The sequence below is a fragment of the Drosophila virilis genome, chromosome 4, assembly GCF_030788295.1.
Source record: "Drosophila virilis strain 15010-1051.87 chromosome 4, Dvir_AGI_RSII-ME, whole genome shotgun sequence".
NCBI classification, from domain to species: domain Eukaryota; kingdom Metazoa; phylum Arthropoda; class Insecta; order Diptera; family Drosophilidae; genus Drosophila; species Drosophila virilis.
In genome coordinates, this window is record NC_091546.1 from 11,782,827 (window position 1) to 11,802,035 (window position 19,209).

Consider the following 19,209-nt stretch of genomic DNA (forward strand, 5'->3'; position numbering starts at 1 on the left):
ATATTTAATCGTAGCTTACAATGGATAACATTCATGTTCAGTTAAATATATATAATAAATTATATATAGTCTATCTATCGCATGTTCTTATTTTTGCATGTTTCACTTTTAGTTTTTGTCCTTTCTCATTGATTGGGAAATCTGAACTATTACCGATTATAACTAGTACCTATAGAGCCTCGACTTGAGCCGCTGCTACGTGCTTGCATCGATGTTGACATTCATTTTGGCCAGATTAGCGCGACTTGTGGCATGTCCCGGCTGCAGTTGCAGCGCCCTGCGGTAACACTCCACCGCCTGCTGCCGTTGGCCGCGCATTTGCAGGATGGCGCCCAGATTGGCGTGTGCGTGCGCCGCCTGCGGATGCAGTGCAGCTGCCTGACGGTACCACAACTCCGCCTCTGCGAGGCGATTGAGCAGACGCAGTGCATCAGCGACGGCTGACTGCAGGGCATAATTGTGAGGCGCCAGTGCAGCGGCACGCAGTCGATACCCAAGCGCCTCTTGCGGGCGCTGCTGTTGCTCCAGGAAGTCAGCTGGTGAAGGAAGCAAAAAGGAGCAGCTTGTAGGGATATGTGTACGTAACCACGAAGTGTTGTTTCATCTTACCGTAATGGTGATGCGTGCTGGGCTCCAAGGGTGACAGTTCCACAGCGCGTTTGAACCACAGTTCCGCTTCCGCAGAACGACTGCACTGCAAAATATCCGATAGAGTAAAGAAAGAGGAAAGAGCTGAGAACAAGCTTTCACACTTACATTTCTGGCCAGCGCCTGGCCGTAAGACACATATGCAACACCCTCTTCGGGCTGCAGTTGGAGCGCCAATCGTTGTTGCTGCTCAGCCTCCTGCCACTGCTCCAGCTCGACATGCACTGCCGCCAGGCGTTGATGCAGCACCGCGCGTTGTTTCCGCCTGTCCATGGACAAGGTTGCCAGCGCCTCGTTAAGCACCTCCACAGCTTGTTGGTGTCTGCCCCGCGAGCGATGCAGCGCACTTAACTGAAGGTAGGCGCTGTATCGCGCTTCCTCGTGGGTGTTGCGATCGCGCACCCCATGCCCTGGCAGCCTGGCGCCTGCCAGCAGCATGGCGCCAGCCTCCTCGTGTCGTTCCTTGTCCCAAGCCAACAGCGACGTGGCCATATTCAGATATGCCAGCGCCAACTGTGGGCGCAGCTCTATGGCCCGGCGGTAGCAGGGCAGAGCGGCGCTGTAGTTTTGCTGCTGCTGATGCACGATTCCCCTGAAAGTATGCAACAAAATACAACCTATAAAAACTTGCAAGCTGTCAAGCGAGTATTCTGCTAATATAAATCCACAAAATGGTGTATTCAAAATATTATTCCGATTTCAAGCTAGTTCAGTTTTGCAAGCCCGGGTAAAGTTCCTTAAGTTTAGTTTTCAGCTGAAAAGCCAAATAATTAAGGTTTTCGACATAAATTTCCTCAAAAAATCTGATTATGCGTCTGGACAACTGAAGGGATTATTTAATAACTTATTTAGCATTAAAGAAATATGCTTAGTCCTAACATATGGTGCCTTTAGCTCATATTTGTATTATATAAATTGAAGCAGCTGCGCGTATAAGCACATTCCAGAGCATTTTGTATCTACAACGGTTCATCTGCTTCTGTGCCGTCTTGTGTTATTTTTTTCATAAAGCAACCATAAAGCAAAACTTGTTAGAAATGCAAAAGTGGATAGCGAAAAAAAAAAAATATTAGCAGGCAGTTACTTATCCCCGAGATTGGACCCTACCCAGGTCTAATAGTGTGCCGGAGTGCCAGAGTAAATTAACTTTCGCAGTGTTTTGCAGCGGTTTCTGTGGGGTTTCTCTGGGGTTTTGTTGCTCTAATTGCAGCGCTCGCTCAAATACTTCAAAATGTTGACCTTCAAGTATTTTCACTGGGCGCTCACTTAGTATTCTGTTTTTATATTTTTTATTCGGTCTCGCCACGTCGCTGGCTTCATTTAATTAACTGAACACACTCCGGTGGGCAGAGGGAGAAAGGGGGATGGATGATTCAAAAATGTCTACTTGCCGGCGAATCTGTGCTTGCACATTGGGTAAACAAATATCAATGGGAATGGATATTCATGGCACTCTTGGTCTGGGTTTTTAATATAAACAAAAAGTTCGTATATGCATGAATAAGTGCTTTTAAATAAAGGATGCATTTTATTTGCAGCTAGAACGTAACAAAACAGTGCAAAATAAACCCGAGCACAGATTGCACAACAGCTTCACAAAAATAACAACAACAACAGAAAACAACAGCAACAGAAACAACAACAACAAAAATAAGTTATTCAAACAAACGATGCGTTCTAAAATTTGTGTTGAGTTGCGACAAGAAGTCTATAAAATCAACTCGAGGGTTATTTAAAAATTTGCATAATCAAATCTGAATAAATATATAAAAATATTGGTAATTGTTAATTGAAAGTATTTTCTTAATCTTTAATATAATTATTTGAATTTTTATTATAACATTCTTACTGTTATTATTTAATTATTATTTTATTATAATTAGTATTAATTTAAATATCATTAATAATTGTTCATTATTATGATGATGATGATGATTATTATTATTATTATATTTATTATTATTAATATTTTTAATATCATTATAATGAATATTATTATTATTATTATTATTATTATTATTATTATTATTATTATTTTTATTATTATTATTTTGATTATTATTATTATTATTATTATTATTACTTTCATCGCACTCAACTCTTAAAGTCAAAGTACAAGTTTTCAAGCAGCCCTGCATATGCAGTAGCTACAATTGGATTTTTTTTATTTGCTTAAATTTTGTTTATCGTAGTGCAGCAACCCATTGAGATTCCCTGTAAAGTCTCCCGTTGCCCACAAATTTAGAGCCTGGCCAACCCTCCGTTCCATTCCGCCAGGGCTGGTTCCATTCGCAACCCGGAATGCCAATGCGAATGGATAGACAAGTGGGAAGCAATGCGAAACGAGCCAAGTGAATGCATGCGAATTGCAAGCGAACAACGGATGGATTTGCTCAACTGAATATTGAGTGCGACTTTTCTATTCTATACTATTCCACAATATAGAAAACCGAAAATGTTGTTTTATACCATTTTCAATGTTGTCTCGGCCCACTCTCTCGCCCTCACTCACCCCCATTCTGTCTCACTCTCTCTTTCACTCTTTATGGCAGGTAAGCAAACAAGAGCTAGTGTAAGAAGGGGAAGGGGTGGAAAAAGAGTGAAAAACAGAAATCGAATTATACAGCTCAGTGATTTTTCGGTTTTGGTGTTTGGTTGCCTGTTACTTGTAGTACTGCTCCCTTTCCCCATTTGCCCCAGCTTTGATGTGGCATGCTACAGCTAAAAATCACAGCAGCATCCAGCACAATAAATCCATGACAGTTGACTGGCACTGGGGCTGAAGACCCGCAGACACGACGTGCGCCTCATGGACACGTGGCACAAGGTAAAAGCAGCTGAAAATTTCGCAGCCGCAGGTTGCAAGTAGAGTGCGGGATTACAGGCGGGGTGTGTTTCGTTGTACGACTATTGATGGCTTTACGAGTAAATAATGTACAAACAGCTGCTTATCCACGTTGCATGTTGGCTGCCGCAGGGGGAGGGGGAGGGGTTTGCTATTGACATTGATTTTCGATTAGACGCCGGAAATGTGACATTCTGAGGCGCTTGCTTTTTATTACTTGGCAGCTTTAAGGTGCTCAACGACGCCGTCATATGAAGTGTTTATGGAAATGCGACCCAACTTGACTTTGAGATTAGTAGCAGCGGCTGCCGGCAAAGCCACCCCGCTCGCTGCCTTGTCCTCGTTCGCCTGGGCTGCATAATGCAAGTGGGCGGCGGGTGTAGAAAAATTCAATCAGGCAACTTTCCGATAAGCTGCAAAGGCAACGGCCAACATTGAGTAAAAGGCGCAGACGAGGAAAATGCGAGAGAAAAGCGTCTTAAACTTTCACCGTCGTTAAAATGAATTCTGTGCTTTGGCTTTAGTTGGACTTGCCGACTTCTGGATAGTGCTATGACAGCCGGGAAAGCAGCAGCAGCAGCAGCAACAGCAACTGGGGATCGGGTATCGCTTTGAGCCAAGTTAATAACTTGAAGCCTTAGCAGTTATGAAGTTCGCGCTTTGCTTTTATGTCGTTGACTCTATTTGAAATTCCAAGATGTCAACTGGTTGGAAACATATTCTACACTTACTTATGCTAACTTTTTTCCGCACTTTATTGTTATAACTTTATTATTCAATCTATTTATGCTTTACGTTTTTTAATCTGATTAATTTTAAAACCAATAATAATATGCAAGTTTATAGACTAATTTAGAGCAAACAAACTTTGTTTAAATTACATGAAATACCCTAGAAATGGTCACAAGCATGCCTGCTGCAACTCTGTTCCCTCTAAATTAACAACTCCTAGCTGTAGCCTAATGAGGAAAAATGAGGTATGCGTGTTTACGTTTATTTGTGTATGTATGTGTATATATGCATGTGTGTTTGATGTTGTTTGATGATGTGCATAGTGGGAAGTATGGCAGCTCGCCTTCGGGTGCAGGGTATTGCCAAGTCAGACATATTCCCAACTAGAGCACTCTTTTTTTTCGGGACTGTTCTTCTTTTTGCGCTCCGTGTAATTACGCATCGTCGAATCCAGGTTGGATTTTCTAGTTTCTTATTTTCGGTTCTGTCTCTGGCGCTTTCTCATGCAGCTTTTACGCTCTGTTTCTAAATGAAGGCAATTTGGCAACTGGCGGGGCAGGGGGAATTATGTACTATACTCGCATGATTACAGACTCCTTTATGCGACGCAAGGTAGTTGGCCCAGCTGAGCAGCTGCTGCGGTTCCGCACACCGGGTGCCCAACCGGGAGTCGTGCGCAATTATTTGTATTGGGCGCACAGCTGTCGCCAGCTCAGTTTGCATTTTTGTCGCTGAGGGGCGGCGGGAAAAGTTGGAGGAAAGTTGGCAAACGAACGAAAAGGGATTTGCCTACAATTTGCCAAAGAAGCAAAGGATTTCTGGCCTTCGTTTGCCGCTTCTTTTATATACTTTTCTTTCCTTCCTTCTCTTCGGTACTCTTCTCTTCTCTTTTTTCTTTTTTTTGGAGCGTAAAGCCTATTATGTCAAACACAATAATCAACAATAAGAGGGGCGACAACAACAACAGCAATCATGACAATGACAACGGGGCGTATGAGCATTGGTCGCTTGGCTGTGCAGGACTGCAGGACTGTAAGGGTGAAGAACTGAAAATGACGTGGCTGCATATTCAAAAGGACACTCGCGCTCATATGCCAAGCAGGAGGTGCGGTCGTTGAACACAAGAGCCTGGGTGCGGCCAGGGGTAATGCGTTGGCATGTTGGCGCATGTTTGCGCTGCCATTGCTGCCACTGATCCCAATGGGAACTGGAAGGCAGCTCAGCTTTACGGGCGGTCGCCGCAGCGCGAATGCATTTCCCACTGCTGCCTGCTGCCCGCTGCCATGGCAAGGGGGAAAGGGACGGCCTGGCTAAATGCAAGTGTCATTGGCCTTAAAAGCCAAAGCGGCAGCTGCAGTCGCAGTCGCAGTGCCAACCACTGAGCGTCCAGCGGATGCCGACGTAATGCATCAGCAGTTTAACTCGTATTTTCTCGCTGCATTGTTGCATCAACTGCAACACAGTGCAGAAATGCCAATAGAGCTTGCAACGAGCACAGCTATTACCAGCAAATGCTATAAGCCGCATTCCTGTGTCCTCCATTTCACTGGCCAATTGGCATGCAGTGGAAACTGTTTTAAACTTATTGAAAAACAACCAGCTTGTGTACATCACAAGTTGAAGGTGCTGATAATGGCATATTTTATTCCGTCTTAATTTCCTTTTTACCTTAACATACCTCCCTTCATCCTCTTTATCGGACTTGTAGTTCATAATTGAGTCCAACGATGTGAGCATAAGGTCTGGCCCAAGTTAGCATCTGCATGCAGCCAAGTTATCAAAATTCAACTTTCCAAGCGTATATTTTTGTATAGAGTATTCTGTGTGGAGCGAGTTGTAGCTGAAGAATTCAAATATTTACAAGCCCCGACCTAAGGCTTAGTAATGCAGACATTTGAATTTCAAACGATAGTATAATGGAATCCGTAGTTGACCGGCGTTGTCCGTCATCAGGTATCTTTGTTTAAGTTAAAGATGCATTGTTCTTGATCTCCATTCTATACATTAGCAGCTACGATACGACAAATCGAGCTAGGTCAGGAGGTCATAAGAGTGCTACATAAGATATTGAAGCTGGTGTAATAACAATAGGGAGAACACGAAACACAAACGATCAAGCACTGGAAAGTTTTCCTCAGTAATTCAACTATTATTCTCGGTACCTAACGCGATGATTGCCTCAGTGTAGATGACATCAGAAAGTAGCCCCAATGTTGGCGCATTATTTGCGAAGTTTGCCATCATTTTTGTGTTATCCCCCAAACTTTAATGTGTGAGCAGTTGTATGACAACTGAGATTAGACTGCATGGGATGCATATTCCCCGCGGCTGCAATGCATGACCTAATTAATGGCACACATTCGTTTCTGTAGGGGATTACAGCGCAATACCCGTTCAAAGCCTTTGCTTGTAGCGCTTAGGGGCAAGGCAAGTTAATGGGTGGGGGCAAAGGGAAGTTGCGCAAAAAAAAAATATGTATAGATTGAGGAGCCAGCGGGCAACTGTTTGCTGTTGATGGCTGTCGAGTGCATGCAAATTACCATCCAAAAGATGCAGAACATGTGCCCGTGTCCGTCCTGCATCCATACCCATACCATTGCCCATTCCTCCCCCTTCCCGTTGCAAAACCAGCCCGTACGCCCAGATGATTTGTATGCGCGCAGCGGTTTGGGGCAGCGCTCTTTTTTTGTACAACTTCTTAGATGTTGTCCAAACGTTTTTGCCAAGTGGCAAACAGGACAGAAGCAGCTGCCATTTGGCGTGCCTCAGACCACGGCGACCAAGCCTTTCCTCGCCAGCACTTCAGCTCCTAGCAGGCCCTTAACTGCGCCAAGGTCGCGCCAGCCATTCACTTTGAGCTTTTGAATTTTCAAAAAGGCAGCGCGCAAAAACTGACATCCATTTTGAGGATTCAGGTTGCATGTTTGGCAGCCGCAGAAAAAAACGCTGAACTGGCAAAATTGCAATGCAGGCGCGAATTTCGCCTCAATCTGCATAGAGATGATGAGTTGGACGTGCTAAGCTTCGTTTACTTACAGATTAAAGTGCGCATCTGCCATATTTGGCCGGTATGCAATGGCCGACTGTAGTGCCACCTTGGCCTCCTCGTAGCGTCCCTGGCTGCTAAAGACGCTGCCCAGATTTCCAAGCGCTGCAAATGAAAGCAGAACTAGTTTAATACGATGTCACTGGGAGTCAGATGAGCTTTAAGTGGAATAAATTGAAAGCTGAGTAATTAATTAATCCAATGCTTTAATAAACTTGATAAGCTCATTTAAGGCTGAACTTTTCATAGCAATTTTATTAAGTACAAACACAGCTTTAAGCGCTTTCTTTGAACCGGCCGGACTTTAAGTATTTTACAGCTTTTCAAACAAGATACTTCTGATTAAACTTTTCGCAGCTTTTTTCCATATTTCACAGTATGACAGAATTAAATATAGAAATTTCTTGAAGAATATGATATTTATTTTATGCTGAAAGTTTTCAACGCTCAATTGCCATGTTTCATAATATTTCGGCTTTGTTTCGTGTTTGGCACTTACCTTTGGGTGGATTGATAGTCACAGCGCTGCGGAAAAGCTGCTCCTCATTGTGCCAATCGCGGTTGCGTTGCAACGTGCGCAGGCCAAAGCTGACCAGCAGTATACTAAGGCAGATTATCAGCAACAGTCTGTGGGCAGCGCCGTTTAAACGCTGCCAAAGCTTGCTAAAGCCAAGGCCAAGTAGCAGGCAGTAGCCCACGCTGGGCAGGTACAGCAGACGCTCGGCGAGCACAAAGCCCACGTGGAAGAACAAATTGCAGGCGGGCAGAAACGGCAGCACCAAGAAGCCAATGCAAATGACAATTACAGACTTCGATGCGGATGTTGCGCTGCCTGGGAAGAGGCAGCAGGCAGATGAGCTTGTGCCCATAACTGAGGCACTTGGCTGCTGCGGCGATCGCTGCTGCTTCAGCTGATGATGGCAGCCGCAAACGAGTCCATGCCACGCCTGGCAGCTATTGCCGCCCAAGCGCTGGAGCAGCGGCAGCGAAATGCTTGCCACAGCTGTATAGGCCGTGGAGGAGCTGCTGGCACCGCAGCGCAATCGTAGGCACTTGCAGCTCACGGCCAGCAAGGTGACATAAAAGCAAGCGCTGACAATGTTGCGCGCATCCCACAGCGTCCTGATGCGCGGTATGGCGTCCATGCCCCAGTCGAAGCTCAGGTATTGTGGCCAGAGCAGCAGCTTAAGGTTCACCACGGGCAGGTACAGATAGGAAAGTGTGCGTGTCCACCAGCAGGACTCGTGGGCGGTCGGATTGTCAGCGGCTGAGAAGGCAACAGTGGGGCGTGGCACAATGCTTAGGCGACAATACACGGCACAGAGCAGAGCAATGCTTAAAATGGACAGAGAACGCAGACGATGCTGGAATTAGAAAGCAAAAAGTTAATTAAAAAAATAAAAATAAAACAGATATTAGGATGATAAACATTTTCCTTTTTATTTTCAAAGAATTCTCAAATATTACGCATATCATTATAAAGTAATTCCAATTAATTTGGTAATTACATAATAATCAAAACAAGATCTTCGCGAAATATAAAATAATAAGAAAATCAGAAAATAGATAGAAGTTATAATGAGAAGCAGGCAGTATTTTTGTAATTTTAAAAAATAATGAAATATTAAACAAATTACTTATTTAAGTAATTCCATTAAATTAAGTATTTGGTAATCATAATTAGACTTATTTCACCTTAAGAACTAGAAAACAAAGTAAAACTAATTAATTAATAAGTGACCTAAGAAACAGATTTATGTTTTAAGAGCAGCTCGCTTATAATTCTCAAGTGCCTGTTGCTTTAGCTGAATGTCATTGGCACAGTTCGTGGTTCACACTTCTGCTAACTATAAAGGGCTCTAGCTGCCACTCACCTTGTCATCTCCGGCATGTTTCAGTCCCAGTCCGCACAGCACGTCGCACAGTCCGCATAGCAGCAGCGTTGTAATGGCCGTCTCCTTGCATAACAGCGCGGCCAAAGCCGCAAGCAGTGTTACTGCCAGTGAGCGCCAATCCCTGAGCAGCATGTGGCGGCGATAGGTCAAGTAGGCGAACAGGCTGCAAACGCAGGCGCTCAAATCCGCGCGACCCACAACGCCAGCAACGGCCTCCGTGTGAATGGGATGTGCCGCAAAGAGAGCGCTGGCGGCCCAAACGCCGGCACGTGTGGGCAATAGGGTGCGTGCCACGAGCACGACTAGAGCGGTGGCCAGGCCGTGCAGCAGCAGGTTGATCAGATGGAAGGGAAAAGCTGCACCGCTGCCCAGCAGGAAATTGAGACGAAAGCTCAGCACGCACAACGGACGCCAGGAGCCATGGGAGCCGCTGTCCGTCAGCGGTGTGCCCCAGTAATCATTTTGCAGCAGCTGAGCCAGCGGCCCGGCTCCAGTTACATCCGCATTGCCCAAGATGGCGCGCCTGCAAGAGAGGGAGAAAGAAGGAGAGAAAGATAGAGCGAAAGAAATGAGCTCGCATTACCTGGGCCCGACAACAACCTGTGGCACACCTGTCCTATTAATTAAAATGATTAATTGTCCGCCCTGGCCAGGCCCTGCGGCCTGCCGCCTACTGCCTGCTGCCAAACTTAACTCGCCGCTTGACTCGACACGACTCCACTCTGCTTCACTCTATTGGGCACAGCTCGGATCGGCTTGCCTGCCACATGCAACTTGAGCTACTCAAATTCAAAGGCTGTGCCTTTGCTTATTTTATTGTCCTTTTGCTTTTGTGCTCGGCATAAATATTGTTAAAGTGCCGAGCGACAGGACTCCTCTAGCCCCCTTTTCGTGCCTTGATTAATTGCCGATTTGTTGGCGCACTTGGTGTCGTTGTTATTCATGTTGTTGTTGTTATTATTGTATTTGTTGTGCCATACACATACACACACATCTGCTCAGTCTATTGTCACTGGCAAAGTCAACGGCTCTTTGGTAATTGCCTCACCGTTGTACCTTTGCTTGTTGTTCTAATCGATTTCCAGAGTCTCCAGTCTGCCCCAGATCCGCACATCTGCCCGCCCTCCGCCAACGTCCTCACCCACCCGCACTGGGGCCCAGTTCCAGGCCATTGCTGCTGTTGTTCTCGGTGTTGTTTTGTTGTTATTGTTGCACAGTTTGAAATTTATAGTAGGTTTGCAATAATACCTTAGCTATTTTATGCATAATTAGTTTTCAACGTTATCCAGCAAATTCCATTAATTAACTTTCCCTCACTTCCTACACACCCAAGGCTTCAACGATAAAAGGTAAACAAATAAAGTTATTGGATAAAAAAAAGAATGTAGCAAGTATTAAACAAAAGTAAGATATCAAGGTCCGACATAGTGATTGATTTTCTTACGAGAGGCCTTTTTAAAATAACTATTATGTATTTATGATGGTATGGAGAGACGAACGGGCGGACTGTTGATACTGATCAAGAATATAATTTTATATATTTTATAACTGTCTCCATAGAGAGGGAGGTAAAGAGAGAAAATCATACGAGCGGACGGCCAATTGATCAGTATCCAGAAAAACAACATTTTAACAGAGCCAAATACGCGTGAACATAAAATAAATTAACATTTGCATAACAAAAAAACAAATAAGCAAATGAAGAATTTTACAATTTTGTCAGATGAAAATGCTGGCAACTTTGCGAGCTACAAACAAGCTTGTTTGCGCTTAAAATAATAATTTTGTAAACTGGAAAAATATCGAGCCGGGAGTCGAGCCTCCTGCTGTTTATTTGGTCAACCCACCAGAAAAATAGTTTCAGTCGAGATGTTAACAAAGAGTTACTTAACACTGAGATTTTTTCAATATTTATCGCTGAGAGGTTGCCTGCTTGTCAAAGTGCATGAGGTACATTTTGTACATATTGTTAATACTCAGTTGAAAAATAATAATATGAATATAATTTTAGTTTTCATTTAGTGTGAACTTTAAAAAATGGAAAGGTATGTGAAAATTCTAATAATGTGAATGCATTTTCGAACAAAGTTGACCGCTTATTGCTGAGATGTTGCACATTATTAACATTTAGTTTGCAAAAGGTTAAGAATGTGAATATAATTAAGTGTTTGTCTAAAGTGAACTTTAACAAATGGCAAGGTATGTTAACATTACAAATCTTGTTAAAGAAAAAAAAAAAAAATGAATTATTTGTGTTCCTAAATAAAATGTGCACACATTTTTGTTTCATGCATTAAGCTCTGTTAATATACCATAGATAATAGCACAGACACACACACACACACACACACACACACACACACACACACACATACACACACGCAGAGGGCCTCACACGAAAGTAATTTGTGTTTACTTTGGTCTTAACTGCCCCGCGGGCTGTAGTTTTAGGTTTTTGGCATACAAACTCAAAAGTTAACACAACCAAATGGCTTTATTTTTGCCTAGCTGCAGGCTATAAAAGGGACGAATCTGTTTTCAAACCATAAATAAAAAAAAAAACAAAAAATATAAATAAAAGAAAAGTAAAAAATAATAAAAGCACTTCATATGCAAAACCAAAATATTTTTGTAATTTCTAAAGCAGTATATATATATATACATACATATCTGTATGTATATTTATATATATATATGTATAAATGCATTTTTCAATTTTAATACGAATATTTTATTTAGCAGCTGGCCGGAAATACCATGAGTATATATTGTGAAAGGTTTGCATGGCGTCAATTCTTTTATGGCATTTATGTGTTTGTGTTGCATGAAACTTTTCATATGCATGAATGGTGGCATAAAAGCGGATTCTCAAGTGTGGGGGCGGGTGCGGGTGCGGACGGGTGCGGTATATGCCACAAATTGGGTTGGCAAATTCGACGGCGAGACGCGGATAAGTGATTGGTGGGGCAGCAGCAGCACCAGCAGCCATCACTTGGGCCACTCATCCACACTTCAATTTCAATTGGCATTTTATTCTGCGCAAAGCAGCCACAAAAATGTTGTTGAGAGCAAACAAATTCTTATCGGAAGCGCACAAAGCTCAAGAAAAACTGAACATTGAGCTGGAGTAGCTGCCACAGTGTGCATGTGTGTGTGTGTGTGTGTGTGTGTGTATGAGTGTTAGGTTTGCAGTTTCAATTTTTGCATTTCTCTTGCTCTCGCTATGCCAACGCATAACAAAATTTAGCTACGCCTCATTTGCAAGGATTTCAAGCAGAGGAGCCAAACGATGGCAAATATTGAAAAGCATTTCGGGCTGCATACCTTGAAGAGCTGCCGGGGGACATTGTATGCCCCATGCTGTGTGTGCTGCCTTTCGGCTTAATTTCTGGCTACGCAACGCACAAGTCAAGGTGGAGATTGGGGTGTGGTGAGCGGGAACAGGGGAGCGGGGAGGTAGGAGCTAGCTTGCCCTGACGACACTGAAACTTGTCGCCCAACGTCAGCGTCAACATTATCGTCTCATCAGCAGAATTTCCGCAGTGCCTTTTTTGTGCTTTATCATCGTAACTAGTGAATGAATAGCAATACTCTCAGGACAGGTGCAGGGACGGTAGGGGGGGGGGGTGCACAACAACGAAAACATCAACACCACCAGCAGCAGGCAACATTGGTGGGGCACTTTGTCAGCAGCAGCAGCAACAACAGCAACAGCAGCAACGAAAATGCCAAGCTTGAAGCAGCTTACAAGTGTGGCATGTAGTAGCTGCCGTTATCGTTCGCTTTTCACTCGCAGTCGAGAGCCGTCGCAGGAGCCGGCACTGGAGCCAGTAGACAGCAGGAGCTGCCAAGGCTGGAGCCGTAGCCAGAGGCACAAGGCACAGGCTGAGACAGTGGACTCTGTAGACAGAAGCAAGCAACGCGCTAAAGTGTTTCAGATATATATACTATCATAATAATTTTGTGGTTATCGATAAGTGATATCGATATTTAAGCAGAGTGCAATGTGATGGGCACGCTTTAAAAATTTTATTAATCTTCGGTTGTTATCGTTTATGTATATCTATCAATGGCAGGTTATCGATTACTGCAGTCGATGAGCTCTATCGATATTGAATAAAATATGCTTTTCTCATGACTTTATCGTCATCGGTTTTAATTCGATTTTTATTGTAAGTTATCGATAGCTAGCTTTGTTGGCATAAGCATGATTTTGACTACTTTTGTTGTTCAATAATTTGGGAATTTTAATAAGGTAATCGTTCCACTGTGCTCTGGAGTCTCGCCTTCACACACAGACACACACGCACTCACAGGACTGTGGTTGGCTTTTGTTGAAGACAATATATCATAGCATCAGCAGCGAGGAGGACACCCAATGTGAACATACCATACTCAACTGGCTCCCCCTTCCTAACCCACTCTTCCGCTGCTCTCCCATTTCTTTATCACCTTCTTTTGCTCCCCTTACCTGGCACGCCGGCGTTATGGCTACCCACAAACACTTGTATGTTTTGTGGAGCTGCTTCTGCTTATGTAAAGTGAAAATTTTCGATTTTCTATAAAAAAAGAAGCACAAAATGCCGTTGCTACTCTACACAGGTGGAAGTGGAAGTGCGCTTGGACCCTTACCAGCGTGTGGCCATCAAAAAATTACGTATACGTAACGTTGGCTCTATACCTTTTTGTTGCTGGGCGTTTGTTGTCGCTGTCCTTTTAATATGGCACATAAATTATTGTAAGACTGCAGATTGGCTCTTTGGTAACATTTTGTAGCTGTGTTGTTGTTCTTGTTTTTTCCATACTACCTTTATTTTTTCGGAAAGGCAAATATATCAAGTTGTGAGGTGTAAAACGCTTGACCGTAGGCAAACCTATTTAAAATCTGCCATGAAAACTCTTTGAAGCAGAGATGAGTATCACCTGGGCGGTAAAATGATATACATTGTCTACCTGTTGGGCAACTAAGCTTTATGGGCACAATTTGAGAGCATTACAGATTTGAACTGCTTTGGGCATAAGTATAACAAAAAAAATTACAAGCATGACTTTAAAGAAAGCCGCATACAGCATGCGCAAAGTTATTCTAAGCAAAATAACTTGAAAATCACATGAAAGCTCTCTAAAATTGTCAACATATTTAAAGTCAAGCACTTACTAGAAAACAAATTTAAAATATTTAGTTGATTTAGTTTGAAATAATATTTCCAAACATTGAAAAATTGCAATGTTATGAAACTCAATCTTATATATGATTTAAAACTTAAAGCTTTGTAAAAAGAGCTTAAAAACATGTTTAAAGCTTTTTAACTAAGATACTTCAGCATAATTGAAGATAGTGAGCTCTTAAATAATGTGCTGCTTAACTATTACTACATTTTTTGAAGTTAAAAGCTTTCTTATGTTTGCATTAAATTTATACATATAATCTCTGCTTATCCTATCATCAGAAACACTTAATTAAATGGATTTATTATCACTATACGATATATGGCCCGTAACTTTGAACATAACTCGTTTTATTTGTGATTTGTATCCGAAATATATCATGTGAAACTTTTTAACAGCTCATATCTGCAACTATTGTACAACAGCATACATATTATACCCATACCTATAAAATGTGATATCCTGTGAGTATAAACAAAATGGTAAAAACGACGAAACATGAAACAATTCACAACACACGTGAAAAATGTTTATGGATCGCTATGCCACACAATTCCTCCCCCTCCCCCTCCACCTGATCCTACCCCACCATAACACCCAAACCCCCCACAAAAATTTTGCCACCGCCTCTGTATAAGCATTGGCCATTGCTCTTTTTCCAGTTGATAGGAAACAAATTGAAGGGAATGCTGCCATTTAATAAATCATGTTTTGTTTGGCTTGGCTTGACAATAATAACTTGTGCTCATGTGGCAACTGTGGCCATGTTCTGTGTGTGTAACCACAACAACAACAACAACAACAACAACCACGCCAACAACAACAACAACAATAGGAGCTACATAGGTAGGCACTGCCAGTGGTGTTGGCAGCTGCGTGAAAGTGACCACAGGAGCATCCGCTGTTGGGCAAAAAACATAAACTCGCCAAGAACTTTTTGTCCCCGAAAGGGACGCCTTGTTCGGCTAGTAGGGGCAGTAGCTGTAGGGGATTGGGGCTAAGGTGGAGCTGAGTTATATAAGTTGCGTTTATTATTTGAGTCTGTCTGTAAGTTTTGTGCTTGTTTTCTGGCGAAGCCAAAAAAAAAAAAATATAAGGAACAACAAAGTAAGCGCTATTCACAAAATCATTGACTAGATGATACTGTATATAGGTAATAATTTTTCTAAATGCATATCTAAAATTGTATAGCTGAAGTTCTTAGTGAACATTTTCAGCTGCGACTATGAAAAATCGAGTGGCAAACGGTTGCATGCAACTTTTTTATTAGCCTTCCAATCGGGTTGAGACTTGCTTACAAAGATCTTTGTGAAAATTCATTCGAAAGTCTTAAAACACTTTTCCGAATATGGCGACAACGGGTGGTATGAGTGAATTATCTTGATATATATTTCTTTCAGCGTTTTTTAGAAATTCCATATTCCATATGTTAAGCTCTTATGGGTGGAAAACTGGTCTCTCAAAATTGTAGAAAAAAAAACATGGCAAAGCCAGGTATTACAGTAAGCACTTTCTAAAGTTTTGGAGCTGTTCTATCTAATATGTTAATATGTGGAAGGCTTTAGCTTAAAATCTTATATTTGCTGAGGTCATTAAACGTATTATGATAATAATAATAATGTCCATTAAGAAGCAATTATATTGATAAGCTTTGACATTTGACTCTAACTGGCATAGCACATTTCTTTGGCATTAGCATGCCTCCTTGGATCCGTTCTGTGGTACTGGGTATAGAAACAGGAGGAACTGCACAAAATAACGAGCTACAACTGAAGCTTTTGGCTGAGCACTTTGTGCATAACTTCCCATTTATGCTACGACCCCCTCGTAAGCTCTGTCCCCAGACCCCCTCCATTTGGCTGTACACAGTACAATTGTTTGCTCGTTTTTGTAGTTGTGGCGTCACTTGGCGTCCAGAAACGCAGCGGTTGACTTCGTCTATGGCAATGGGAATGGAAATGGCATAGGGTGGTGGTATTGGGGGAGGGGTCACTCCGTGTCCGGCGGTGTACAGACTGTGAACTGTGGCTGCCGCCTGACTGTTGCTGGTGCTGGTGCTGCTGCTGGTCCAAGTGCTCGTCCTCGGGGGAAATTCCTGTCCATTGTACATGACTTTTGATATTTATGGGTAATTTCGTTTGCGTTTGCGCTTGGTTTTGGGTTTGGGTTTGCGTTAGCAGCATTTCAATGCTAGGTGAGCGAACAGAATGAGCCTAAGAACAAGTTCAGACCAATTTTGTACAGTGACTGCCAGCAAAACGACAACATAAATCAACAATTTTTGTTTTTAATTTGCTTGCCAGCAGCCATCGTCTGACTTTGACAATAGAAGAAAATATATACAGCGATAAGCTGGCAGCTCGTTGCCAGTTTTACAATTAGGCAAACCGAAAATTTATTATTGTGATTTTTATCAAGCGAACGGCGGCACTTGGCGGCCCAATTAATCATAAGCATTCTGCACCACCCAGAGACCAACCGCTCATCCAGTTGGCCAGAATTGTCGTCCAGGCTGAGAGCCAGACGTGGTAAACTGGAGTCCCATTTACCTTCGTCAACTTGCTGACATATGGAATTTTTAATTCGGTTAAATTTCTCTCACCTGTCATCGTAGACAAATCCGGCGTTTAATGTGTTTAAGTATAGAACAAAGGCGAGCATCGTGCAGCCGGCAAGTCCTGCGTAGTCGGTGGCCTCCATGCTGCAAAGAGAGCGAGCCGAAACAAAACAAAAGTAGACAGTCAGACAAATGAAGAAAATATGTTCACAAATATTAAAGTTGAGTGTCATAAAATATATGCTCAAATTAATTCTCAAAGGCTCGACAACAAAGCACATAATCCCACCTGGCGGAGGCAAAGCTTTTATGCCCATCTCCAGCTGGCAATCACTTTTTTTTGGGTTTCTCTTTATTTGTTTTTTTGCTTTTGTTGTTTTTTGTTTCTTTGCTACAATACTACAATTCTTAAAGGTAGAAGTGTAATATCTTTAAAATGTCTCTTGTCGCCCAATATTCTTCTCAGATTACTTTGTCATGAAATCAGAAGGAAGTTCTAGATATTGAAATTTCATTAAATAACTCTTCATTAGTCAATATTAAAAACTTCCATTAAGACTTTCTGATAACTATTTCGGAATTGGTTCGCTTTTGGAATCAATTTTAAAATATTCGAATTTGAACGAAACGCAATAGCAATGAGCAACATTCCTGCGTCCACAGATGTTACCAATACACATGCTCCCAGTTTGTAACCTGTAATGGATATAACAAAATATTTCTGGTCTGGATTAACGTGTCGCCATAACGGGAACAAATCAGCAATCAAAAACTGTTGAGTTCAAACAAAGCGTAACGCACGTTCATAACGATTATTGCTCGAATGTTATGTAATTGATGCGAATGCGGATACGACCGGACCAGGACATGGCACTGGATCTGGTGAACTGTTGTCATCCTCAGTCCCAGCTCCATACCCATGCTCATCCTCATCGCCATCGTCATCGCCATTGCACATAATGCGCTGTTCGTCGTACCTCATGGCATTCTTCGTTTTATATTAGCCGCAGACATGTTGTGTGTTGTATGCATTGCTCTCTCTCCCTTTCTCTTTGTCTCCCTCTCTCTCTCTCTCTGTGTGACGGAAATTAAACGTTACGAGTACATTTGGAATCGCCTGGCCTGGCATGGTGCATGGCTATCGGCTTCGGTGGACAACTGAATGCAGAATCCAGAAATGCCACTTGAAATGCAATCCGCTGCCCGGTTCCGCTTCAGTTGCTTGTTTTTGTGCTGGACACCATTGTTGTTGCTCCTGTTGCTGTTGTTGTTGTTGTTGTTGCTCATGTTGTTGTTGCTGTAGTTGTCATCATCACCATCAAGCGCCATTACAAGTAATGAGTGCGGTAGGTAGTTGGGTGGAGCATTGGTTAGCTGGCTGGGTCGTCTCGGTCATTGCATGAAAATTGTTATCTCGCACAATGCAGACGATTTCCGGCAGGCATTTTCACATGTACACGCCCCAAAAGACACGAATGTCCTGCCCTTACCCCTTATCATCCTGCTACCGACCATCTCACGGCATGTGCACGCGCCAGCACAGAAATTAAGTCGCACCGTTTGCAAATGACAATGGTCGCCATTCCACTGCGCGCCGCCTCGTTGCGAATGTTGCTGTCATTCTGTTTGGCTTTCCGCTGCTGCAGGTGAAACTTTTGTTTCATTCTCTTTGCTCTTCTTAGTTTTCCAACTTATTGTTTGTTTGTTTGTTTTTTTTTTTTATTTTTATTTTCCTTTCACTTTGCACAAATTAAGTGAATTGTTTTGTTCAAAATGATATGATCCAATTGAGCTAGCCTAGCATTCCAAGACCCCCATCTAGTACTCCCAATGATAAGCACCGGCTGTTCGGCAAACATAATAACGCATTTCAGTTTACTTGAGCGCCCCCAAGCGTTCAGGCAAATTAGCTCACATTCAATACTCATGGCTGCTCTGTCTGGGCTCATATCAGCACTCCAGGCGCCCACACACACACACATTCACACATGCTAACACTCAAGCCCCAACCTATTCAAATAGATTGTATATCGTTTCGCTTTGCCATCCACCCACTTATCTGCCCTTCGCTTTATATCTATAGCTGAAATGATGCTGCTAATGAGTTCTAATAACGATAATATTTCGCTGCCATGTACTAAAAATAAATACAGGGTATATGCATATATATATCTGGGGCCACGTAAATAGACGTAATTTTAGTTTAGTTGCAGGCTGAAGTTCATAAATGCCTCAACTGCTGATTCGTAATTTCTTTTGATGGTTTTTGCTGTGGATGGGCCTCGGGAGTTGCCCAAGGGACTTGAGCCTACAAGAA

The 19,209-nt window shown here is 42.7% G+C and overlaps 1 protein-coding gene across 3 annotated transcripts in view; it reads right to left on the reverse strand.

Annotated features, from left to right (window-relative positions):
- The window catches only part of Tmtc1 (Transmembrane O-mannosyltransferase targeting cadherins 1), a 52,553-nt gene continuing 33,344 nt past the window's right edge, over window positions 1–19,209 (reverse strand). For all 3 annotated transcript variants that reach the window (XM_070209062.1, XM_070209061.1, XM_070209060.1), the window contains 7 exons: window positions 16,938–17,036; window positions 9,146–9,689; window positions 7,771–8,635; window positions 7,262–7,376; window positions 757–1,240; window positions 610–694; window positions 1–536 (listed from right to left, as the gene is read on the reverse strand). In XM_070209062.1, coding sequence (XP_070065163.1) covers window positions 196–536; window positions 610–694; window positions 757–1,240; window positions 7,262–7,376; window positions 7,771–8,635; window positions 9,146–9,689; window positions 16,938–17,036 — 2,533 coding nt within the window. In that variant the 3' untranslated portion in view covers window positions 1–195. The remainder of the gene's footprint in view (window positions 537–609; window positions 695–756; window positions 1,241–7,261; window positions 7,377–7,770; window positions 8,636–9,145; window positions 9,690–16,937; window positions 17,037–19,209) is intronic.